At 43.4% G+C, this 27,002-nt stretch overlaps 1 protein-coding gene across 1 annotated transcript in view; it reads left to right on the top strand.

Annotated features, from left to right (window-relative positions):
- PCSK2 (proprotein convertase subtilisin/kexin type 2) overlaps positions 1 to 27,002 on the top strand; it is a 128,022-nt gene that overhangs the window by 75,310 nt on the left and 25,710 nt on the right. Inside the window, exons 5-6 of the mRNA XM_083431657.1 lie at positions 66 to 103; positions 25,321 to 25,397. Of these exons, the coding sequence (XP_083287783.1) occupies positions 66 to 103; positions 25,321 to 25,397 (115 nt within the window). The remainder of the gene's footprint in view (positions 1 to 65; positions 104 to 25,320; positions 25,398 to 27,002) is intronic.

The raw sequence follows: 27,002 nt of genomic DNA, 5'->3' as shown, positions 1-27,002 counted from the left end.
CCTATTTTCATTTGTAATGTGCTGATTGTATTTTATCTGCCATCTTTTATTTATCTATTTGGCAGGCATTGATTACCTTCATCCAGATCTGGCTTCAAACTACGTGAGTACACAATGTTCTATGTTCTTCTGGGCATTCTTTTTAGAGGAGATATTTAGCCACTGGGTGTGTTTGCCACATAAATATGCTGTTGATGTAGATGATGAATAAGACTGGGACATAAAGCAAGTAAAAGTGGATAAATTCACCTCTGTGACCTTCTGATGCATGGACAAAAACAGTGACATATGTAGGCAGGGGAAATTACGTTGTTGCCAAGCTCTAAACAAGCTTTCATTCTCGACATTAGAAATTGTGTCACCCACAACTATTTCCTAATTCAGCTTTCATGATGTGGTTGCAAGTGTGATAGTCCCCCAAAATGTGTGATATGAATGGGAAGAAATAAGGAGAGTGGAGGAAGACTGGAAAGCTATGGTAGAAGAATAAATTCAAAATGTGAGGAATCTGAAAGAAACCTGGAAAATTGATGAGGGTCCTGGGGAGCCAAAGACACGTGTCCGCAATGGACCTGCAGTGATGGTAAAAGCTCATGAAAATAAAGAACATGGAAATAATTGATCATGTCCCAATTTGGAAAATAATATATAATAGTCTTCCTGTTACATGGGTTTATTATTATTTATTTATTCCTCAATAGTTATATACCACTTGGTTATAACCAAACCTCAAAGTGGTTTTAGGAATCACTTTGGGTGAATGAATGTATGAACATAAAGACTTACAGCAGGCTTCTTCAACTTCAGCCCTCCAGATGTTTTGGGACCACAACTCCCATGATCCCTAGCTAGCAGGACCAGTGGTCAGGGATGATGAGAATTGTAGTCTCAAAAACATCTGGAGGGCCAAGATGACTTACAGCATAAGATCACAACCATTTCTGGATATGAAGACAAGCAAGTCCTGAGTGGTACACTGAGATTACAACTCTCTTTGAATTTATGCCTTTAGAGAACACTGCCATTGTTACAAGAGAAGGAAGAAGGATTCAGAGCCTTCTTTGCTTAGGAGGCTTCCTCCTATTGTGGGTGATGCTGTGGTCTAAACCACTGAGCCTCTTGGGCTTGCCGATCAGAAGGTCGGTGGTTTGAATCCCCATGACGGGGTGAGCTCCTGTTGCTCTGCCCAGCTCCTGCCAACTTAGCAGTTTGAAAGCATACCAGTGCAAGTAGATAAATAGGTACATCTGCGGGAGGAAGGTAAATGGCGTTTCCATGAGCTCTTGTTTCCGTCACGGTGTCCCATTGCACCAGAAGCGGTTTAGTCATGCTGGCCACATAACCCGGAAAGCTGTCTGTGGACAAACGCCGGCTCTCTCGGCCTGTAAGTGAGATGAGCGCCGCAACCCCATGGTCACCTTTGACTGGACTTAACCGTCCAGAGGTCCTTTACCTATTTTACTCTATTGCCATAATTGGTGGGTCTTTTCCTGTCCTCTTAACTGGGGCTCAAATTTGTCACCATACTGAATTCACTTTTTAATAGCTTTTGTTATAAATGGAGCCTCAAGCTGCTGAATTGTAAGGAATTCAGCATCTCGTTGGTTTTGCCAGTTTATGAGAAGCAGCTCCCCTCTCAAAAGAAACAAAAGAAACCACCAGTAGTACAGGGGGAAAAAATGCATTCTGAAAATTATTGTCTTCCATTTTTAAGGCGACATAAGGCACTCATTTCCATAAAAAGAGCTGAGAAAAAGAGGGGTAGAATTAGCTTATTTTCGATGTGGTTATTTCTGTATTGAGTTATACTAGGTAACCAGCAGTGCCTCTTCTTGCTCTGCAATTCTATGCTCTGTGCTCTAAGACTCTATACTACATGGAATTATATCTATATAATTTTCTGAGCTATCACTATCAGTTTCTGCTTTTTCATATTTGCCATTATTAGGCCTATGTGAGACCCAGCAGAGATACCCTTTTTGTTGAAACAAGTTTACTGTATGCAACAATTCCACCACCATTTCTTTGGGGGTGGGGAGGTCATGTCTTTTAGATTGCAAGCCTGTGAGCAGAGATTGGTTATTGATCTAATACGGGGTGGGGAGCTTGTGGTCCTCCAGATATTTTTAGGATTCCAGTTCCCACCACTCTCAGCCAGCGTGGACTATGGTGAGGGATGATGGGAGCTGTAGTCCAACATTTGGGTGGCCACAAGCCTTTCCCCATCTGCTCTGGAAGCCTTTTTGGTAGAAGAAGGTATTAATGAATCCATGGCATGCACAAAATAGCTGCAGATATAATCTCAGAAAGTGAATGAAATTGTGCATCAAAAAAAGAATATGGGTAAAGTTGCCAACAGATGCTAAGTCTACAGATGTTACAAGTAATACATGAAAAGTTGATTTCCTCAAATTAAGCTTCTGTTAAAAACACAAGAGCACCCCAGACCAACACCTTCTTGTCAGTTGGCAATCTTCTGGCAATTTATTAAAAAATATTATTATTAAAATGGCATATATATATTTATTGGGGGGGGGGATTCAAATGCACATACGATACAGGACAGTCCATTTTTCATTCTCCTAAATCATTAGCTGAGATGCAACAGGACCATTTCTTCTTGCATAAAATATCAAGCAAGACCTTCTTGGCTCAATAGGTTTTACAGTGTGAATGCCCTGATAACATTGATAACAAGACTGAGGCACATAACAACCCGTTCCAAAGCCTTTTGAGCTAAAAGGGAGGGGGGAGCAAAGCAAAAAAGAGTCATTCTGTGTCATTCTGCTTGCATCGCTAGGCTTCAGACCAAGCACACAATGAACAAGGCGTCTAGAGATGGATTCATCCCAGAGGGATGCAGGGCTTTTGTTTACTTCAGGAAATTAAGGCATACGGACATCACAAAAGAGTCCTTCAAAACAGGAGTCTGAGTAATTGAAGGCAAGAGCAGAGGTATACCGAGCGAAGTCTGATTGCTTTAGATTGATGCCAGGGAAGAGATTGGAGGAGCAGAGTAGTATATAGGCTTTGAAGAGGGTGATTGTTTTGATTTTAGATGTGGAGTCATATGTGGGCTGGAATACAGCAGAGAACTATGCCAACTTGCAACAGTTCATTGCATACATACTTGCAGAATAATCGCCTGTTGCATAGGAGCAATTTCAAGATGTTTTCATGTTAGGGAAGGAAATATTATACCATGCTCTGGGCTTGAGGAGACTGGAGGTTGTGTCTAACTTCATCTGAAGAAGTAAAATGTAAGCCAAGGGTAAATGCGATAGGTAAAAAGGTAAAGGACCCCTGGACAGTTAAGTCCAGTCAAAGGCAACTCATTTTGCTTTCAGGCTGAGGGAGCCAGCGTTTGTCCACAGACAGCTTTCCGGGTCATGTGGCCAGCATGACTAAACCACTTCTGGCACAATGGGACACTGTGTCAGAAGCCAGAGCACATGCAAACACTGTTTACCTTCCCACCATAGCGGTATCTATTTCTCTACTTGCACTGGTGCGCTTTTGAACTGTTAGGTTGGCAGGAGCTGGGACAGAGGAACAGGAGCTTGCTCCATCACAGGGATTCGAACCGCCAATCTTCTGATCAGCAAGCGATCAGAATATATAGAATAGTTAAGAAATGTACCTATGAAAGGGAGATGGTCTGTCATGATTAGGCTATCCTCTCGTCTATGATAGATGGTCCAGCAGTTTGCAAAGCTTATGAATTCCCATATATAAGCCTCCCAAACATGATGTCAGCTGCACAGTAGGGCTCTCTGCTGCAATGAGTCAGGCTGAGGATAGATGGAGTCATGCTTGCCATGATTTAACACAGCTCCGAAGTCGCCCCATGAGAAACCTTCTGTTGAGTGGGAAGAAAAGGCGCACACAGCCAAGAGAAGAAAATTGGAAATAGAGCTGGTGAAATATTGTGCAGGATGGGTGACATTTAGAATTGCCCTTTTGAATTCCCTCTAGCAACACCGGAGGTGTGACGAGATGTATAATAGGTTGTTCTAAATAAAGATGAGAGGAGAATGTAGTAATGTAAAGATGGCTTTTAATTATACTCAGGAGATTCATAGAATGGAGTTCTTACAACAGGTACCAGTGACTGAAGGCATTCAGTAGCCACTGGGATATATTAGAATCACAGAATCATAGAATCATAGAATCATAGAGTTGGAAGAGACCACAAGGGTCATCGAGTCCAACCCCCTGCCAAGCAGGAAACACCATCAGAGCACTCCTGACATATGGTTGTCAAGCCTCTGCTTAAAGACCTCCAAAGAAGGAGACTCCACCACACTCCTTGGCAGCAAATTCCACTGTCGAACAGCTCTTACTGCCAGGAAGTTCTTCCTAATGTTTAGGTGGAATCTTCTTTCTTGTAGTTTGTATCCATTGCTCCGTGTCCGCTTCTCTGGAGCAGCAGAAAACAACCTTTCTCCCTCCTCTATGTGACATCCTTTTATATATTTGAACATGGCTATCATATCACCCCTTAACCTCCTCTTCTCCAGGCTAAACATGCCCAGCTCCCTTAGCCGATCCTCATAAGGCATTGTTTCCAGGCCTTTGACCATTTTGGTTGCCCTCCTCTGTACACGTTCTAGTTTGTCAGTGTCCTTCTTGAACTGTGGTGCCCAGAACTGGACACAGTACTCCAGGTGAGGTCTGACCAGAGCAGAATACAGTGGCACTATAACTTCCCTTGATCTAGATGCTATACTCCTATTGATGCAGCCCAGAATTGCATTGGCTTTTTTAGCTGCTGCGTCACACTGTTGGCTCATGTTAAGTTTGTGGTCAACCAAGACTCCTAGATCCTTTTCACATGTACTGCTCTCAAGCCAGGTGTCACCCATCTTGTATTTGTGCCTCTCATTTTTTTTGCCCATGTGCAATACTTTACATTCCTCCCTGTTAAAATTCATCTTGTTTGTTTTGGCCCAGTTCTCTAATCTGTCAAGGTCGTTTTGAAGTGTGATCCTGTCTTCTGGGGTGTTAGCCACCCCTCCCAGTTTGGTGTCATCTGCAAATTTGATCAGGATGCCCTTGAGTCCATCATCCAAGTCGTTGATAAAGATGTTGAATAAGACCGGGCCCAAGACAGAACCCTGTGGCACCCCACTAGTCACTCTTCTCCAGGATGAAGAGGAACCATTGATGAGCACCCTTTGGGTCCGGTCAGTCAGCCAGTTACAAATCCACTGAGTGGTAGCATAGTCAAGACCGCATTTTACCAGCTTCTTTACAAGAATATCATGGGGCACCTTGTCAAATGCCTTGCTGAAATCAAGGTAGACTACATCCACTGCGTTCCCTTCATCTACCAGGCTTGTAATTCTGTCAAAAAATGAGATCAGGTTAGTCTGACATGACTTATTTTTCAGAAATCCATGCTGACTATTGGTGATCACAGCATTCCTTTCTAGGTGCTCACAGATTGTTTGCTTAATGATCTGCTCCAGAATCTTCCCTGGTATTGATGTTAGACTGACTGGGCGGTAATTATTTGGGTCCTCTCTTTTCCCCTTTTTGAAAATAGGGACAACATTTGCCCTCCTCCAGTCTGCCGGGACTTCGCCTGTTCTCCAGGAATTCTCAAAGATGACTGCCAGTGGTTCTGAGATCACATCTGCCAGTTCTTTTAATACTCTTGGATGCAGTTCATCTGGCCCTGGAGACTTGAATACATCTAAACTAGCCAAGTATTCTTGTACTATCTCCTTAGTTATTCTGGGCTGTGTTTCCTCTGCTGAATCATTTCCTCCAAATTCTTCAGGTCGGGCATTGTTTTCTTTATCGGAGAAGACTGAGGCAAAGAAGGCATTGAGGAGTTCAGCCCTTTCTGTGTCCCCTGTTTGCATTTCACCATCTTCTCCTCTGAGTGACCCCACTGTTTCTTTGTTCTTCCTTTTGCTACGAACATACCCATAGAAGCCTTTTTTGTTGCTTTTAACCTCTCTAGCAAGCCTGAGTTCATTCTGTGCTTTAGCTTTTCTGACTTTGTGTCTACACGTGCTGGCTATTTGTTTGAATTCCTCTTTGGTGGTATCCCCCCTTTTCCATTTTTTGTACACATCCTTTTTTAATCTTAACTCAGTTAAAAGTTCTTTAGATAGCCACCCTGGCTTCTTTAGGCACCTTCCATGTTTCCGTCTCATTGGTATTGCCTGAAGTTGTGCTTTTACTATCTCCCTCTTAACAAACTCCCAGCCATCATGAACTCCCTTTCCTTTTAGTATTACTGTCCATGGGATCTCACCCAGCACTTCCCTAAGTTTTATGAAGTCGGCTTTCTTAAAGTCAAGAAATTGAGTCCTAGTATGCTTGGCTGCTCCTTTCCGTTGTATAGTAAACTTCAGAAGAGCATGATCACTTGCGCCTAATGATCCTTCCACTTCTACCCCATTAACCAGGTCATCGACATTAGTTAGGACCAGATCTAAAATGGCTGTTCCTCTTGTTGCTTCTCCCACTTTCTGGACAATGAAGTTGTCTGCAAGGCCAGTGAGGAATCTGTTTGACCTTATGCTCTTGGCTGAGTTTGACATCCAACAAATATCTGGGTAATTGAAGTCCCCCATTACTACTATCTCCCTTCCTTTTGCATGCTTGGCCATCTGTTCCAGGAAGGCATCATCTATGTCCTCCGTTTGGCTTGGGGATCTATAGTAAACTCCCACAATGAGGTCACTATTATTCTTCTCTCCCTTAATTTTGACCCAAATGCTCTCACTTTGGCTTTGAGGTTCTAAATCTTGGATCTCTTCACAGGTATACACATCCCTGACATATAACGCCACTCCTCCTCCTTTCTTGTCTGGTCTGTTTCTCTGAAATAGATTGTATCCCTCCATTTTTACATTCCAATCGTGGGACTTATCCCACCAGGTTTCAGTGATGCCTATTATGTCATATTTAGTTTGCTGTACCAAGAGCTCAAGCTCATCTTGTTTATTTCCCATGCTTTGTGCATTAGTGTACAGACATTGAAGTCCATTAGTCATTCCCCCGTGTCTCTTATTTAAGGATTTTTTCCTCCCACCACTAGGTCTGCTTGCTGTTTGCTCCATTTGGTCTATGACATTTGGATGATCATCTTCATCAATTAATAGACTCCTTCCTTCAGGAGCACTGTCTCCCTCCCCCACATTAGTCAGTTTAAAGCCCTCCTGATGAGGTTTCTTAGTTTTTTGGCAAAAACATTCCTCCCAACCGTTGTGAGGTGCAGCCCATCGCTTGCCAGAAGTCCATCCTCAAGAAACTGCAGTCCGTGATCTAAGAATCCAAACCGTTCCTGTTTACACCATTTGCGAAGCCAGCTGTTTACTTCCACTATTTTCCTCTCTCTCCCTGGGCCACGTCGTTCAACTGGGAGGACAGATGAGATGACGATTTGTGCATTTAATTGCTTCAATTTCCTGCCCAGAGCCTCGTAGTCTCTTTTGATCTTCTGGAGGCTATTGCTTGCAGTGTCATTGGTTCCCACATGAACCAAGAGGAAGGGGTATTTGTCAGTGGGTTTTATGATTCCTTGCAGTCGTTCAGTTACATCTTGGATCTTAGCCCCGGGGAGACAGCACACTTCCCGAGACATCTTGTCAGGCCCACAGATCACTGCTTCTGTTCCCCTCAGTAGGGAATCCCCTATCACCACTACACGCCTTCTCTTAGGTTTGGTCAGGGTTCTTCCGTGTTCTTTCCTAACTCTAGGAAAGCATAACTCAGTGATCAAAGGCATGTTTCCCATGTTGAAAGTTCTGGCTCAAGTCCCTGAGATGTCTGGTCAAAATATCTCAGACAGTTGGGAAGGAGCCCTATATGTGGCAATGTTGCTGTCGTGAAACTAGACATTATGGCGCTAGATGGACCTAATGCTTGGCTTGGTGAAGGCAGGTGTTGCCAGTGTGGTGATCTACAATTTGGTGTAAGGCAGGGATTGGTCTATGGAGTGGTGTCCTCCCGTCAGCCCCAGTCAGCATGGCAAATGGCCAGGAATGGATTTGACAACACATGGAGTGCATATGTTGGTATCAGGAGCAGATCAGCATGAACTCGCAAGGTTCAGTGAAATCGACTCTATTCAAAGAAACAAAACAGCTTAGGCCTAGTGAGCACAGCAACTCTTCCCGGTAGATCTTGCCCCAATGAGACAGTTGTGAGGACTGAAGTCCTCTGCCTTCCCACAGCTCTGTAAGTCTTCTCCTTCCCCAGTTCCTTTCCAAGCAATATGAGGCTCCTTCATCTTGCCTGCATTTGCTTCTGCCCTCTCCATACCTCTGCAGTTTCTGGGAGATGGGGTGGTGGGGAGCTGGTCACAGCAGGACAGGGAAACCCCCTGGCTTCTTCAGCAGCCTGCCTCATCTCTGCCTCTTACCCCCACCCCCAAACCTCTGTTTCTGCCTCTAATTCTGGACTTTCCTCTGCCACAGACTAAACCCTGTTAGCTCTTCAGCTTCTGACACCTGCTCCTCCCAGTTGGCTTCTTCTTCTCTCTCTGACCACTCATGGTTATCCCACCACCAATCCCCTAACTCTTAGCTTTCTTCCATGACAGTTGGCTACCCTTCATATAAGGCAACAGCAACCACACATGGATGCAACTGCTGTCACGCAACCACCGTTCCAGAGCTGAAGGCGAGCAGAAGTTCTTATTGTTCTCTTTCTTTGGCATTTCCCTTCCAGCAAGGAGAGACGCCTAGCTGTTGGGAAAGACATTTGGCTTTTTGTTTATTTGGTGGCAATAGATGCATCTCAACTTGGATGTCAAAGGGCTTATCACTGTTGCTTGTATAAAGTGGAGATAGTCCAGGGAGGATGGACTGATTGGGAGGAAAGAGGAGAGGAGAGGAAGAGGTGTCTGAAGTCCCGGGATAGGAAATCACAGAAAGTGTGACAAAGTCTAGGTGCTCGGTCCCTGCTCCTGCCAACCTAGTAGTTTGAAAGCACATCAAAAGTGCAAGTAGATAAATAGGTACCACTCCGGTGGGAAGGTAAACGGCGTTTCCGTGTGCCAGAAGCGGCTTAGTCATGCTGGCCACATGACTATGGCTGTACGCCGGCTCCCTCAGCCAGTAAAGCGAGATGAGTGCCGCAACCTCAGAGTCATCCAAAACTGGACCTAACGGTCAGGGGTCCCTTTACCTTTACACATTTTAACAGGCTGTTTGGTTTGCTGTAGACAAGCTGTGGTGTGGTTATTTACAAGATACTCTTTTATTCAAACAAGGAAGCTTTTTCCTAAGGTTCTCAGCATTCAGCTCCTAGATAACAAAGGAAACTAAGAAATCATCAGTGGTTGAAGATCTCAGGAACTTCTCCCAAAATATCCTGATCTTGCCATTGACACTCTCAGTGCCTGATGACCTCAGGGTGAATGTGTCATGACCATTCAAACTTCTGAAGTGCTCAAAGTTTCTTGCTCAGCTCAGAGACAGGAAGCTCTGAAACCTGAAGATCTTTGATGCCACCTCCATATTCCATGGGAACCATTTCACAGTGCCTGAGAAAGAACTAAGAGGCAATTCAGGACCAGAATAGCACCTGACTGAATTCAGGTTACCCTAAGTAGCAAGTCTCCATGCATCCTACCCAGTGCATAAGGACTCTTAGAGACAAATCTGCTGGTTCCCTGATGCTGAGGATACTCTGGCTATCACATAGGTTTCATTTCTGAAGCAGATATTGTACCCCCATTAGTGCAATTATACCAAACCAACCATCTGTTCATTTCTATCCAACTTACATACTTTCCTACAAGTATGTATGGGTGGGGGTGGAAATGTATAAACCCGGAATCCAAACCTGTTATAATAACTTCATTGAAACCTCGTTGTGACATAGAGTTGCAACCTGGTGCCTTAGACAGATGGCTTCTGTTCTGTCCTCTTACATTTTTGAAGAACGTAATAAAATGACCAGCACAATACCTCGGAGGTTGGTAAAGAAATTGGTCTTTTGCAGTGGCATCTGGGTCATTAATATTTAAATCAAGCCATTAACTTGTCACTTGGCTGTTAGGTTTAAATGCCAGTGTCCATTTTCTGCTGGAAAGGAATACTGCTGCCGGAGTACGGGTGGTTTTTAAGGTCTGCGTGCTTACATTGGCATCATCATAATAGTTACTCTCCTTGTAAGGTAAAGGTAAAGGTACCCCTGCCTGTATGGGCCAGTCTTGACAGACTCTAGGGTTGTGTGCCCATCTCACTCAAAGAGGCCAGGGGCCAGCGCTGTCCGAAGACACTTCTGGGTCACGTGGCCAGCGTGACATCGCTGCTCTGGCGAGCCAGAGCCGCACACGGAAACGCCATGTACCTTCCCGCTAGTAAGCGGTCCCTATTTATCTACTTGCACCCGGGGGTGCTTTCGAACTGCTAGGTTGGCAGGCGCTGGGACCGAACAATGGGAGCGCACCCTGCCGCGGGGATTTGAACCGCCGACCTTTCGATCGGCAAGCCCTAGGCATTGAGGCTTTTACCCACAGCGCCACCCGCGTCCTTGTAGTATTACATTTTTCTTGATAATAAAGAAAACCTCATTGTTTTGAGTTATAACACTTGTTTTCTAATAGGGATTCCCAGGACCATGGTTAGAGGGTAAGTCCCCAAGATGTTTGTACTGGGCCCCAGAACTTCTGCCCCTTCTCCTCCTTATTATGTTTTTTAAAACTTCACTTGCAAGGTTGCTGGGCATGCTGAAAAGTACACACCACCTTAATTTGCTCCAAGATCTAAAGTTCTCCTTTCTACAAAGTAAGAATAGAGATCTATTGATTAATTGGATAGATTTATATCCTACGTTTCCTCCAAGATGGAACAGAGGGATGGCTTTGTTTGACATAGGAAGTAATGTTTTTCTCTGAGCCTGAAACTCCACAGAGCTTTGACTTTCAAGGAATTATTATTATTTTTCTCCATCAAGAGGATCTTTCATTCTGGGCTGATAATTAAAATACGAAGCATAATGTATTCCACAGTTTGCTACACAGCTCAGACTACACACACAAAGCCGGTAATTTTGCCAGGCAAAACTTCTCCAGGATAAAAGACCTTCTGGAAGGAATAATAAAGCTATACCACAATGTGAGAGAGATGTCTATTGAAAAGATGAATATGAGGAGAACAGCTGTGGATTTCGTGTTTACAAATTGTGGAAGGGGGAAAAAAACATGTAAGAGAGAGGGAGAAGTATTTGGGAGAGGACAATGAATGGAATCATGATGATCAGTCTTTATCCCCATAGTTCTACTTCACATGGGGACTGGACCAGGAGCCTTCAACCAGTAAATTAAACTAGTAACTGAGTAACTAAGTCCAGAGTTTAGCCAGAGTATACTCTACTCTGAGTGGGGGTTTTGTTTTGTTTTGCATGTTTTAGCATATTCCAAGGAGATATTTCACAGTCTGGCTGCCATTTTACTGTCATTGAAATTCTGCTCAATATTGATCCAGAGCAGATTCCAACGTATAGTTAGCAGAGTAAAAACTTAAACATGTTGCAGGATTCCCCCCAAAATAGACCAGAGGCAATTAATATTTCATCCAGCAGAACTTTACTGCTACTGAAGGCAAATGAGCATAATGGTTACAAATCCAATACATTCAGGATTGGCACTGTCCATAAGAAATCCAATTGCAGCAGACTTAACTTAAACTTACAATAACTTATAACACTACAGTGGTAACTCTGGTTACCTACTTAATTCGTTCCAGAGGTCCGTTCTTAACCTGAAGCATCACTTTAGCTAATGGGGCCTCCCGTTGCTGCTGTGCAGCCGCCGCATGATTTCTGTTCTCATCCTGAAGCGGGGGAATGATTAATGGACTTCAATGTCTGTACACTAATGCACAAAGCATGGGAAATAAACAAGATGAGCTTGAGCTCTTGGTACAGCAAACTAAATATGACATAATAGGCATCACTGAAACCTGGTGGGATAAGTCCCACGATTGGAATGTAAAAATGGAGGGATACAATCTATTTCAGAGAAACAGACCAGACAAGAAAGGAGGAGGAGTGGCGTTATATGTCAGGGATGTGTATACCTGTGAAGAGATCCAAGATTTAGAACCTCAAAGCCAAAGTGAGAGTATTTGGGTCAAAATTAAGGGAGAGAAGAATAACAGTGACCTCATTGTGGGAGTTTACTATAGATCCCCAAGCCAAACGGAGAACATAGATGATGCCTTCCTGGAACAGATGGCCAAGCATGCAAAAGGAAGGGAGATAGTAGTAATGGGGGACTTCAATTACCCGGATATTTGTTGGATGTCAAACTCAGCCAAGAGCATAAGGTCAAACAGATTCCTCACTGGCCTTGCAGACAACTTCATTGTCCAGAAAGTGGGAGAAGCAACAAGAGGAACAGCCATTTTAGATCTGGTCCTAACCAATGTTGATGACCTGGTTAATGGGGTAGAAGTGGAAGGATCATTAGGCGCAAGTGATCATGCTCTTCTGAAGTTTACTATACAGCGGAAAGGAGCAGCCAAGCATACTAGGACTCAAGTTCTTGATTTTAAGAAAGCCGACTTCATAAAACTTAGGGAAGTGCTGGGTGAGATCCCATGGACAGTAATACTAAAAGGAAAGGGAGTTCTTGATGGCTGGGAGTTTGTTAAGAGGGAGATAGTAAAAGCACAACTTCAGGCAATACCAATGAGACGGAAACATGGAAGGTGCCTGAAGAAGCCAGGGTGGCTATCTAAAGAACTTTTAACTGAGTTAAGATTAAAAAAGGATGTGTACAAAAAATGGAAAAGGGGGGGGGGACCACCAAAGAGGAATTCAAACAAATAGCCAGCACGTGTAGACACAAAGTCAGAAAAGCTAAAGCACAGAATGAACTCAGGCTTGCTAGAGAGGTTAAAAGCAACAAAAAAGGCTTCTATGGGTATGTTCGTAGCAAAAGGAAGAACAAAGAAACAGTGGGGTCACTCAGAGGAGAAGATGGTGAAATGCAAACAGGGGACACAGAAAGGGCTGAACTCCTCAATGCCTTCTTTGCCTCAGTCTTCTCCGATAAAGTAAACAATGCCCGACCTGAAGAATTTGGAGCAAATGATTCAGCAGAGAAAACACAGCCCAGAATAACTAAGGAGATAGTACAAGAATACTTGGCTAGTTTAGATGTATTCAAGTCTCCAGGGCCAGATGAACTGCATCCAAGAGTATTAAAAGAACTGGCAGATGTGATCTCAGAACCACTGGCAGTCATCTTTGAGAATTCCTGGAGAACAGGCGAAGTCCCGGCAGACTGGAGGAGGGCAAATGTTGTCCCTATTTTCAAAAAGGGGGAAAAAGAGGACCCAAATAATTACCGCCCAGTCAGTCTGACATCAATACAAGGGAAGATTCTGGAGCAGATCATTAAGCAAACAATCTGTGAGCACCTAGAAAGGAATGCTGTGATCACCAATAGTCAGCATGGATTTCTGAAAAATAAGTCATGTCAGACTAACCTGATCTCATTTTTTGACAGAATTACAAGCCTGGTAGATGAAGGGAACGCAGTGGATGTAGTCTACCTTGATTTCAGCAAGGCATTTGACAAGGTGCCCCATGATATTCTTGTAAAGAAGCTGGTAAAATGCGGTCTTGACTATGCTACCACTCAGTGGATTTGTAACTGGCTGACTGACCGAACCCAAAGGGTGCTCATCAATGGTTCCTCTTCATCCTGGAGAAGAGTGACTAGTGGGGTGCCACAGGGTTCTGTCTTGGGCCCGGTCTTATTCAACATCTTTATCAACGACTTGGATGATGGACTCAAGGGCATCCTGATCAAATTTGCAGATGACACCAAACTGGGAGGGGTGGCTAACACCCCAGAGGACAGGATCACACTTCAAAACGACCTTGACAGATTAGAGAACTGGGCCAAAACAAACAAGATGAATTTTAACAGGGAGAAATGTAAAGTATTGCACTTGGGCAAAAAAAATGAGAGGCACAAATACAAGATGGGTGACACCTGGCTTGAGAGCAGTACATGTGAAAAGGATCTAGTAGTCTTGGTTGACCACAAACTTGACATGAGCCAACAGTGTGACACGGCAGCTAAAAAAGCCAATGCAATTCTGGGCTGCATCAATAGGAGTATAGCATCTAGATCAAGGGAAGTAATAGTGCCACTGTATTCTGCTCTGGTCAGACCTCACCTGGAGTACTGTGTGCAGTTCTGGGCACCACAGTTCAAGAAGGACACTGGCAAACTGGAACGTGTCCAGAGGAGGGCAACCAAAATGGTCAAAGGCTTGGAAACGATGCCTTATGAGGAACGGCTAAGGGAGCTGGGCATGTTTAGCCTGGAGAAGAGGAGGTTAAGGGGTGATATGATAGCCATGTTCAAATATATAAAAGGATGTCACATAGAGGAGGGAGAAAGGTTGCTTTCTGCTGCTCCAGAGAAGCGGACACGGAGCAATGGATCCAAACTACAAGAAAGAAGATTCCACTTAAACATTAGGAAGAACTTCCTGACAGTAAGAGCTGTTCGACAGTGGAATTTGCTGCCAAAGAGTGTGGTGGAGTCTCCTTCTTTGGAGGTCTTTAAGCAGAGGCTTGACAACCATATGTCAGGAGTGCTCTGATGGTGTTTCCTGCTTGGCAGGGGGTTGGACTCGATGGCCCTTGTGGTCTCTTCCAACTCTATGATTCTATGATTCTATTCTATGAAGCAAAGTTCTTAACCCGAGGTAATATTTCTGGGTTAGTGGAGTCTGTAACCTGAAGCGTATGTAACCTGAAGCATATGTAACCCAAGGTACCACTGTATAGCATACTATCTACAGAACACCACACCAGAAGAAAAAGAGATAGAAAGCGAAAGTGAAACCCAGACTCCTTCTGGCCTATTTTTATAGTCAGCATGACCTTGACTTAAGAGATAAGAGAACCAGTTTAAGCCAGCTGTACTCAGCTTCCCTGAAGGAATAACCCAAATATCATGAACCTTCTGCTTGTTTCTTCCACACAGAGAAGCTTCCAGAACCCTCTTGAATTAAGTAGAATAGGAAAGATCTCTACACATCAGATCAATACTTTCTGCACTAAGAATTGCGAACTGACATTTGCATGGCACACAATAAACTTCCTTATTTTATGTTCATGAGTACAGTGGTACCTCGGGTTAAGAACTTAATTCGTTCTTAACCTGAAGCACCACCTTAGCCTCAGTGTCTGGGCTGAATGATGGGGGTTTTCTGTTGGCAGGCAGAAAAACACACACATCTGTGCACATTATGAAAACCAATTAAAAACATCAATACAAATTAGACGCAGCATATGCTAAAATACAGTGGTACCTCGGGTTAAGTACTTAATTCATTCCGGAGGTCCGTTCTTAACCTGAAACTGTTCTTAACCTGAAGCACCACTTTAGCTAATGGGGCCTCCTGCTGCCGCCACGCGATTTCTGCTCTCATCCTGAAGCAAAGTTCTTAACCCGAGGTAATATTTCTGGGTTAGCGGAGTCTGTAACCTGAAGCGTATGTAACCTGAAGCATATGTAACCCGAGGTACCACTGTACTTATACCAGTAGTGGAGAACCAGTGATGAGGAAACTCCCACAGCTTCGTATGAAAAGCACCTGACACAAAATGCAGGCAAAATAGCACATGCATCCAAGCACCAGGATTTAAAATCAGAGGAGGGGGACACAGAAGGGGGCAGTGGTGAACCTACACTTTGGGGGGCTTGAAGCTTGAACTGTAATGGTAACCACTGTTATCTTTTACAGTGGGGTTGTTTCATGACAGATCAACACTGTAAAACAAAACAACAACCACTGCCCCTCAGATTTTGGTTAAAATTGCTGCACTGGATTATCTCACATGTCAAAGTGTGCATAAAAATTTCCTATGCTTTATAGTTTTCGAGTTTCGAGTCAAATTGAGTCTACTAGACCCATTTTTTAAAAAAAGAAATGTGGATTATAGTCACTTCTGGGGCTTCTCTGGGATCGGGGCCCCTGAAATTTAAGCTTCATTCGTTTCTCTGTAGATCCTAGAAGGGGAAAATCGAAAGGTATATTTCTAGGTGGGCATTCTGTGCCCTGCATGTTAAGATTTGTGAAAGAAAAATAATGGTATGGTATATTTTATGCTAAAACTGCCACTCTAAACATTTTGTGTGTGAAATAAGTCATATATTTATCAGTTCAGGTATGTTGTGTGTGTGTGTGTGTACACTAATCAAATTCAAATGACAGTAAGGAAAAGGGCTTTCAAACTAGGTACAGTGGTACCTTGGTTTTCAAACTTAATCCATTCCGGAAGTCCGTTCCAAAACCAAAGGGTTCCAAAACCAAGGCACACTTTCCCATAGAAAGCAATGCAAAACGGATTAATCCATTCCAGACTTTAAAAAACAACCCCTAAAACAGCAATTTCACATGAATTTTACTATCTAACGAGACCATTGATCCATAAAACGAAAGCAATAAACAATGTACTGTACTATAAAATAAATAAGACAATATTGTAGATGATTAAAAAAAAAAATTCTTACCTGCACTGATGATAGTCATTGTTTGGATTGCTTTTATCCATTTCTTCAATCATACAATCAATCAATCAATCAATCAATCAATCAGTAGCTGAACTGGGTTCCACACAGTCACAAAAACAAATTAACCGAAAAAGCCTCAAAAACAAAAATGCAAAATAAATAGCAAAAACAAAAGCGCCAAAGTCTGTTTGACTTCCGAAATGTTCGAAAACCAAGGTGCAGCTTCTGATTGGTGCAGGCACCACAGAAATAATAGCCAACAACCGCATCAGACATTTGGCTTCTGAAAAAACATTAGAAAACACTTACTTCTGGGTTTTCGGTGTTTGGGAACCAAAGTGTTTGAGAACCAAGGTACCACTGTAGAGTTACAAACATTTCCTTGACATACAAATCAGACAATCAAAACAAGTGATTCAGGAAGCAGCGCAGGCAGAACCAGGAATGTAGACTCTCAGCAAAAGGAAAGTACCGTATTTTTCCATGTATAAGACATGGGGGTTTTTTACCCAAAAAAATGGTTTAGAATTGGGGCACATCTTATACATGGGTAGTGCTAAGGGGTGTTTTCTTAATTTGGAGTCCCCCAAAATAGGAGGCGTCTTATACATGGGGGCGTCTTATATACGGAAAAATACGGTAAGAGCAACCTGAGATACCTGGGGCCTGTGCATATTTTGTATCTGAATAGCCATCTCTGGCAGATCAGATTGTCACTTCCTGAGAGGTAACGGAGAAATCTGTAGATCTAAAGAAGCTGAATGCACCACTCTTTACGCACTTTTGCAAAATGATTGACAAAGGTCTCAAGGCCGAGGGCTTTTAATAGTTCCTTTTCAATTACCAGTACTGTATAGAAATGTTACTTAGGGCTTCATAACTTCTCCTCAAGCAGGTCTTAATTTGCCGGCTGCAGACATGAAAATGCTCATTCCTTTCCAGCATTTGACGGAGGTGTTGTGATAGCCAAATTTATATTTGAGGAAATCTAAATACACTGCAGCATATAGGTGTGAAGCAAATAACTAGCCTTTGGCAATCTTTATAAAACAACAACAACAACAACAACACAACAACAACAACAGTTTATTAATACCCCGCCCATCTGGCTGGGTTTCCCCAGCCACTCTGGGTGGCTCCCAACAGAATATTAAAAACACGATAAAACATCAAACATTAAAAACTTCCCTAAACAGGGTTGCCTTCAGATGTCTTCTAAAAGTCAGATAGTTGCTTATTTCCTTGACATCTGTTGGGAGAAGGCCCTCTGCCTGGTTCCTTGTAACTTCACTTCTCGCAGTGAAGGAACCGCCAAAAGGCCCTCGGAGCTGGACCTCAGTGTCCGGGCTGAATGATGGGGGTTTTCTGTTGGCAGGCAGAAAAACACACACATCTGTGCACATTATGAAAACCAATTAAAAACATCAATACAAAATAGACGCAGCATATGCTAAAATACAGTGGTACCTCGGGTTAAGAACTCGGCCTATTGTTCTCAAAACGTGACGTCTGTCTCCCTAGGGATGTGAATGGACATTAATAATTGGCGAAGTGAATTATCTTGCTGGAACCGCTGGACCCTTTCCGCATCTGTTTGTGTTTGCAATGCGATAACTGTGTTGAACATTGCTATAGCAGAAGGAAAGTTGGGGCACAAGGGCTCTACTTTGAAAAGCCAGCTTAGCATTCACATCCATCTGGGAGAGGTGTACAGTGGTACCTCGGGTTAAGTACTTAATTCCTTCCGGAGGTCCGTTCTTAACCTGAAACTGTTCTTAACCTGAAGCACAGCTTTAGCTAATGGGGCCTCCTGCTGCTGCTGCACCCCCGGAGCACGATTTCTGTTCTCATCCTGAAGCAAAGTTCTTAACCTGAAGCACTATTTCTGGGTTAGTGGAGTCTGTAACCTGAAGCATATGTAACCTCAAGCGTATGTAGCCTGAGGTACCACTGTAAAAGGGCCAATCATCAGTGGGTACCATACAGTCTGGCCTCAGTCTACATGTGCCACTTTGATAGCGTTTTTGCTGCGGCTGCAATATCTGCACATTTCTTATCCATATGATGGATGAGTTTTCTTCACGTTTCCCCAGAAGAGGAGCTGAATGATGCTCGAATCAAGTTGCAGAAACCACTGTATCTGATTAACGTAATTCTGGAGCTCTTATTGAGTCAGCTAATGATAGCAGGGATTCCGTCAATTTACACATTCAGTAAATTGCTGGTAAAATGTTGGCCACAGTCTTGCCGACAGCATCTCGTCGAAGAAATAGAAATGATTTTCTCTCGGTAGTAAGGAAACAATGCTAAATGAATGTCCGTTCTTCACCATGCTGCTGCTCTCCTTTGAATTTCTTACATCTGTATCAGATGTGGGGAACATTTGGTCTGGATGTTGCTGAAATACAAGTCCCATTTGCCCTACCAAGGATGGCCAGTGGCCAGGAATGATGGGAATCAGAGTTCACCAACATCTGTAGGGCCCAATGTATCCCACGCCTGATTTATATCCTGCCTTTCTTCCATCACTGAATCTATCTTAAGCAGTGAGCATATGATTTTCAGGCAGTCACTCATCCAAGGAACTGACCAGACCTACAGCTACGAACAAAGGTCTGTATAGTAAAAGCTATGGTTTTCCCAGTAGTGATGTATGGAAGTGAAAGCTGGACCATAAAGAAGGCTGATCGCCAAAGAATTGATGCTTTTGAATTATGGTGCTGGAGGAGACTCTTGAGAGTCCCATGGACTGCAAGAGGATCAAACCTATCCATTCTGAAGGAAATCAGCCCTGAGTGCTCACTGGAAGGACAGATCGTGAAGCTGAGGCTCCAATACTTTGGCCACCTCATGAGAAGAGAAGACTCCCTGGAAAAGACCCTGATGTTGGGAAAGATGGAGGGCACAAGGAGAAGGGGACGACAGAGGACGAGATGGTTGGATAGTGTTCTCGAAGCTACCAGCATGAGTTTGACCAAACTGCAAGAGGCAGTGGAAGACAGGAGTGCCTGGCGTGCTCTGGTCCATGGGACCACGAAGAGTCGGACACGACTAAACGACTAAACAACAACAGCAGCTAGCAAAGCAGTGGCCTCATGTACCTTCAGGTCATACCTTTTGTGGGGAGGTGGCTTTGGCGGGGTGGTGGTGGTGGTGGTTGCAGGGATGGATAACGACACAGGGTTTTTGTTTTTTTTGTAAGGGCAGTTGAAAAACTGGAGGGATCTGCTCTGAGCTTTCAGGAAACAGCATGTATGCACTTTAACAGCTTAAGTAAATGCATAGAGTATTGGCAGCCCTGTGCTTGGACAACGTAAGGGTGATTAGAGAGGCATGAAAGGAACCTGCATAACTGAACCAGCTTGCAAAGAAATTGGCATGGAGAACATTCTGCAATTAGAATGAATAAGTGCAGATCTCAATGCGGGTACTTAACAATAAACCCCTTCATTTTAACTCCCCGTCCTCCTTTCTATTCTGAAAAGTCATGTTTCCAGATTAGTCAGGGTCACATTAAAAATCAGAGCTTAGCAGTTGGCTTTTGTCTTTTAGTTTATTTTGAGTTTTGTGAAAAACAAGCAACGAGGGTTGCAAATCTTGTTAACTTCAGGAAGATTCTGAAAATGTTGGGGATGAATGAGTGTGCCATTAAGTTCTCAAGCAGTTGTTGATGATGATGCCTTTCCAACTCCAGGATTTTCCCCTCACCTCCCACTACTGCTGCTCCAATATTATTATACTGTTGGTGTTTAACGCAAAATGCCAATTGGAATCAATTAACTTTTTAGGCTGGTGGGCACATGTGGAATTCTAAAAAAGTGGTGTGGGAGCCAGTCACAAAGTGGCTGCCACAGGGCATGGAAAAGGAAGAGTGTAGAAATAAGAGGAGAAGTCACTATGATGCCACACAGTGGTCCTTCATATCCTATACATGGAAACAAGACTATTTGAACCACAAAAGGAAATTTCAAAATCGTGATTTGTAACCATACTTATATTTACATCGCCTAAAATAATCCATGCAACCCATTCAGCACCTCAGTTGTTTTGGAATCGTTATTGTTAACTGTTTTGTTTGAGGTATGCAATGTAATCTAAGTACAGTGGTACCTTGGTTCTCAAACTTAATCCATTCCGGAAGTCCTTTCCAAAACCAAAGCATTCAAAACCAGGGCACACTTTCCTATAGAAAGTAATGCAAAATGGATTAATCCATTCCAGACTTTTACAAACAACCCCTAAAACAGCAATTTAACATGAATTTTACTATCTAACGAGACCATTGATCCATAAAATGAAAGCAATCAACAATATACTGCAATCACTCACTTAATCAATCAATCAATCAATCAATCAATCAGTAGCTGAACTGGGTTCCACAGAATCACACACAAAAAAGAGCAGCAGAAACAGAAATGCAAAATAAATGGCAAAAACTGACAGACCTCGGTGAAGCACTCAAAATGGAAGTGTAACACTCAAAATGGAACACATTCAACTTCTGAAAAATGTTTGCAAACTGGAACACTTATCTTCTAGGTTTGCAGTGTTTGGGTTTCAAATTGTTTGAGTACCAAGGCATTTGAGAACCAAGGTACCACTGTAAATACGTTAAAACTAAAACTAAAATAGAATATGTATCTTCTTGTACCATTTGCATGATTTTTACATGACATTCTCCCAAGCCGCCATCAAATTACAAATCACATCTGCCTCCGTGGAGTGGCCTGTAAAAATTACAGATCCATTATTGCCAGTGACAAAAAATATGAATTATTTGGAATGAATCCAAGTGCCATGGTGACCATGGCAAGCGAGGAATAGACAGTCTCTACTTTGCAATCCATGGAAGTTAATCTCAGCTTTAATATAATGGTGACTTGGGAGTCATGCCTTGTCAAACATGATGAGGATCGAAGCCTTGGACCCATGCTTTTGTGTTATAGTGGCACTGCCCTCCCTTGTGCCCCCAAAAGGCCTCCTCTGTCTCCACTGCCACTTTCAGACATCTCCTTTCCCCACCTTTCTATTCCTCATAAGCACATCCATTCCAGCTCATTGTCTCCTTTTCTCCACCTAGAATTAAGCAGTGAAGGTACAGCATCCTATCAGAGGTGTAGGCGTTGTGTCTAAATTTTGTGAAGAGGTCAGAGAGTGAGGAAGAACTGCTCTGGGCTGGAGAATGTCTCTCTCTCTCTCTCTCTCTCTCTGTGTGTGTGTGTGTGTGTGTGTGTGGCCTGCATATATCCATTTGTTGTTGTTGTTTCATTGGGTTCACAATCTCTTGTGGGTCCCATGGAAGGCCTTGATGGACTGTTGGTACCATGTTGCAATACCCCAGGAATCTTCTTCTTTGGCGATCACTCGTAGCTGTGAACATGGTTTTAACAGTGAGTCCGTAAGTGACTATGGAGGCCAGTTCTGGATCCACACATCTTTCCACAGTGGGGACATAGGTTTCCTGGTTGGAGTTGATCACAATGAGTGTTTGCCAAGTGTGACTTCCTCTTAGCATGTTTCTCCCTTTCGTCCTAAGTTCAAGCATCTTCAAAGTCCATGACACCTTTGGTAAAGACTGTTCTCAAACGTTTTGGCTTCCGAACGTTGCCAACCCGGAAATGACTCTTCCGGTTTGCGAACTATTTTTGGAAGCCAAACGTCCAACAGGGCTTCTGGCTTCTGATTGGCTGCTGGAGCTTCCTGCAGCCAATCAGAAGTTGCACTTTGGTTTTCAAATGTTTTGACAGTTGAACAGACTTCCGGAACGGATTCCGTTCAACTTCCAAGTTATGACTGCAGTTGCATTGGCAGATGATAATCAGGCATCCGAACAACTTGACCAGTCCAACAAAGTTGATGTTGAAGAATCATTCCTTCAATGCTGGTGATCTTTGCTTCTTCCAGTACACTGGCATTCATTCACCTGTCTTCCTAAGTGATGTTTCTCCCTTTCGTCCTGAGTTTGAGCATCTTCAAAGTCCAGGAATAGGCATTTGGGGGCTATACAGTCCAGTGGTTTGATATTTTAGGACATACATCCAGATCAAGCAGAAGACATTTATGCAATAATGCATCAAATGCAGGGAAATCCTTGGAAGGTTTATTTATACTCAGACGTCACAAGCTGAGCGGGCAGTTTTAAGCAAATCTCAAAGGCTTAACAAAGAGTATGGGTAGGGAACCTGTGGCCCTCCATAGCAGTGACTGATAATAATAATAATAATAATAATAATAATAATAATAATAATAATAATAATAATAATTTACTTTTTATACACCGTCCATCTGGCTGGGTCCCCCCAGCCACTTTGGGCAGCTTCCGTCAAAACACTAAACTACAATAACCTATTAAACATTAAAAGCTTCCCTAAACAGAGCTGCCTTTAGATGTCTTCTAAAAATCAGATAGTTGTTTATTTCCTTGACTTCTGATGGGAGGGCGTTCCACAGGGCGGGCGCCACTACCGAGAAGGCCCTCTGCCTGGTTCCCTGTAACCTCACTTCTCGCAGTGAGGGAACCGCCAGAAGGCCTTCGGAGCTGGACCTCAGTGTCTGGGCAGAACGATGGAGGTGGAGACGCTCCTTCAGGTATACTGGACCGAGGCCGTTTAGGGCTTTAAAGGTCAGCACCAACACTTTGTATGTTTGAACACTTTGATGTGGTGGGAAATGCCAAAACACTGCCCTCTTGACACTGGGATCACTGGGGCTTACCTATATGGTGGAAGGGGGGCGGCCACTCATGAAGGCACACTCGTGAAGCCAGTCTGATATTCCTGCCAGTGTAGTCACATAACCCTGCCCTTGCTGCTGCTCTGTCCTACCCTTGCCCCATTCCAGATCCTCCAGATGTTGCCCCATCATCTCAGACCATTGGACATGCTGTCTGGGAGTGATGGGAGTTGAGGTCCAACAACATCTGGGGTAGCCACAGGTTTCCCACCACTGCAATAGGTCTCATCAAATGTGGACGGTGATGCAAAGGGACCTCTTATAATCGACAGAAATAATGGGCGCAACACATCTTGGAAGAGATACACCTGAAGGTGATGTGTTAGGCAAGGAGTCTGGCATTTGGTGAAAATCTGTTATTTGTTAAGAGAAAGAGATTTCGGTGAATTAGAGGCTGGATTTAATTTCCTCTCAAATCTGCTCAAATCCTTCCTATGAATAATACATGGCTTTCTTTTAATTCTTTATTCAGAAACACTTCTCCCGCTGGAGAAAGCAAATGTATAAATTTAATTATCCACATTTGGTCATTTGTTTTGTCTGTGTCATTACTGCCACAGTGGAGAAGCAGCTGGGCTTACTGGTCACACCATGGCACAATATTTTCATAAAAGGGTAGGGGAAGCTCTGATCTTCTTTTGGCAAGGTTGCTTCTTAAGAGCACTGCAAAAGGAGGAGGCAAAGATCAGCATCCTTCCCTGCCCCAGGCAAAAGAAGGCAGCAGGTCTGAAAGACAGCTACTCTGGTCTGCACTTCCGACATATTTAAACAGCAGAGGGATATTCTTTCTGTCTAATCTTTTCGGTCTAATGGAAGCTGCCTTAAAGCAGATCAGACCGCTTGTCCATTGGGATTGGGATTGTCTGCTCTGACTAGCAGCTACCGTCCAGGATCTCAGACAGAGATGGCGGAGATTGATCCCTGGACCTACTACTAGTACTACTACTAATAATAATTTATTTATACCCTGCCTATCTGGCTAGGTTTCCCCAGCCACTCTGGGCAGCTCCCAACAGAATATTAAAAACACGATAAAACATCAAACATTAAAAACTTCACAAAACAGGGCTGCCTTCAGATGTCTTCTAAAAATCAGATAGTTGTTTATTTCCTTGACATCTGATGGGAAGGCGTTCCACAGGGCAGGCGCCACCACCGAGAAGGCCCTCTGCCTGGTTCCCTGTAACCTCAGTTCTTGCAGTGAGGGAACCGCCAGAAGGCCCTTGGAACTGGACCTCAGTGTCTGGGCTGAACGACAGGGGTGGAAACGCTCCTTCAGGGCTGAGGCTGTTTAGTGCTTTAAAGGTCAGCACCAACCAGTGGCGTAGTGTGGGGGGTGCAGGGGGGGCCGGCTGCACCGGTCGCAACATCTGGGGGGGGGCACGCTCGCACTCGCAGCTCTCTGCCCCTACGGGTTAGGGGGCGCAAATTACTTGCCTTGCCCCGGGTGCTGACAACCCACGCTACGCCACTGGCACCAACACTTTGAATTGTGCTCAGAAACATACCAGGAGCCAATGTGGGTCTTTCAGGACTGGTGTTATATGGTTTTGGTGGCCACTCTCTGTCACCAGTCTAGCTGCTGCAGTCTGGATTAGTTGTAGTTTTCGGGTCACCTTCAAAGGTACATCCAGTCATAATAATAATCCTTTATACAACACATGCAATATTAATAACTTCTATTCACGTTGACACATTAAAGCTACAAGTGAGGAACTCAAACTATATATTTGTTCTTCCTGTGTGTGGTGTTTCTTCCTGTCCTTGTAAGATGTTGTGTCTTTCTTTCCCCCAGTTGTTGCTGTTATCCACCATGCCTTGCACAGAGCTGATATCCCATTGTTGTCTCGGAAATTTCTGTTTCAAATATGTTTTTTTTTTAAAGCAACAACAACACATTAATTGTATTTTCCCCTGACAGATGTGTTTGGCACTCTGGCCTTTTGTGTGTGAAGGAAGTGTGGGGTATAAATTTAAAGGAATAGATAAGAAATGAATAAACATGGCTGATGTGTATTAATTTCTCTATATATCTATTAATGCTTATTTGTCCTACTTTTTGTGTTTTCCAGAATGCTCAAGCCAGCTATGATTTCAGCAGCAACGACCCCTATCCATACCCTCGCTATACAGATGATTGGTTTAATAGGTGAGAAGCACATCTAATCCTTTTCCTTGTTGGGAGTTTACAAACTTTCCTCATAGCATCTCTGATCCAATTCAATCTTTTGCTAGTTTGCTTGGTCCACATCTTCAAATGAAACAACCTGATTTTCACTCCCTATTCTAATAAGCTGATCAGAATGTAATTATTCTATGGTTTGTGCAAGTCAACAAATTTTGCCTTATCATTCTTGGTTTTTTAATTTTTTTTAAAAAAACGTATCTAAAAGTATATATTTTGGATGGTGTGCATATTTTATGGAAAATACATTTTAAAATAATGCACTTTTGGAGCAGTTTCTTTCTTTCAAGATTGCAGTTGCTGTGGCAACTGGACTTAAAACGAATGCAGATTCAAAATGGTGATGAAGGTGCTCCAAGCAAACTCCCAGTTCTCACCATTCTTCCCTTCCAAAAAGAAAAAGGAAGAGGCGGAAGATCAAGTGCATGAAATGGTTGCACAATTGGGCACCCATGTGGAGAGCGCATGTCTAATGTGACATTATTGGCATGATGAAAGTTCTTCTGCACAATGACCTTTGCTGTCTTAGAGAACGAGGGAAGAACCAGGCTTCTCTCAGCCAAAGTTAAGCACTGTTCAGGCACATAGGCACATTAATTTCTGGCCAAAAGGTTTGTGCAAATGCTCAACTCTCTCAGTGGAATTATTTTTAATGCTTCGCTTTGGCTGGATTGTGTCCAAAGTAAGGAAAGGGAAATTGTGGTTCTGCTCACATTTTGATGCAAACGGACCCCGTTCATAAACTGAAATGCAACTATCCTTCAGAATCGCCACTTCCCTGAATTTCGTGATCTTAGGGAGATGTTTGTGACAGATTTCCTAACACAGTTCATTCCCAGGGTGACATGTTGCATTTCCATGTGCATATGTACATTCACTGCCAACAAAGGTCCATATAGTTAAAGCCATGGTTTTCCCAGTAGTGATGTATGGAAGTGAGAGCTGGACCATAAAGAAGGCTGATTGCCAAAGAATTGATGCTTTTGAATTATGGTGCTGGAGGAGACTCTTGAGAGTCCCATGGACTGCAAGAAGATCAAACGTATTCATTCTTAAGGAAATCAGCCCTGAGTGCTCACTGGAAGGACAGATCGTGAAGCTGAGGCTCCAATACTTTGGCCACCTCATGAGAAGAGAAGGCTCCCTGGAAAAGACCCTGATGTTGGGAAAGATTGAGGGCACAAGGAGAAGGGGACGACAGAGGACAAGATGGTTGGACAGTGTTCTCAAAGCTACCAGCATGAGTCTGACCAAACTGCAGGAGGCAGTGGAAGACAGGAGTGCCTGGCCCATGGGGTCACAAAGAGTTGGACATGACTAAACAACTAAACAACAACAAATGTACATTCACAGCTTCCTGCAGTTGCTCTTGAGAATGACTGATGTGTCGGCACATTCTCATTAGTACTTGTGCCATTTCTGCCAGAAGCATAGGATAACATGGAAGTTTTCATATATTTGCAGATGAGATGACACCTGACATTTAGCTAATGTGCTGTAATTAATTAGTGAAGAGTTGCACAACTCTGGGACTTCAAAGATCATTGGGCTTCTGCATTTCTATTATAT

The sequence above is a fragment of the Podarcis tiliguerta genome (genome assembly GCF_965153285.1).
Source record: "Podarcis tiliguerta genome assembly, chromosome: 3".
NCBI classification, from domain to species: Eukaryota; Metazoa; Chordata; class Lepidosauria; order Squamata; family Lacertidae; genus Podarcis; species Podarcis tiliguerta.
This window is presented reverse-complemented; position numbering and strand designations above follow the sequence as displayed.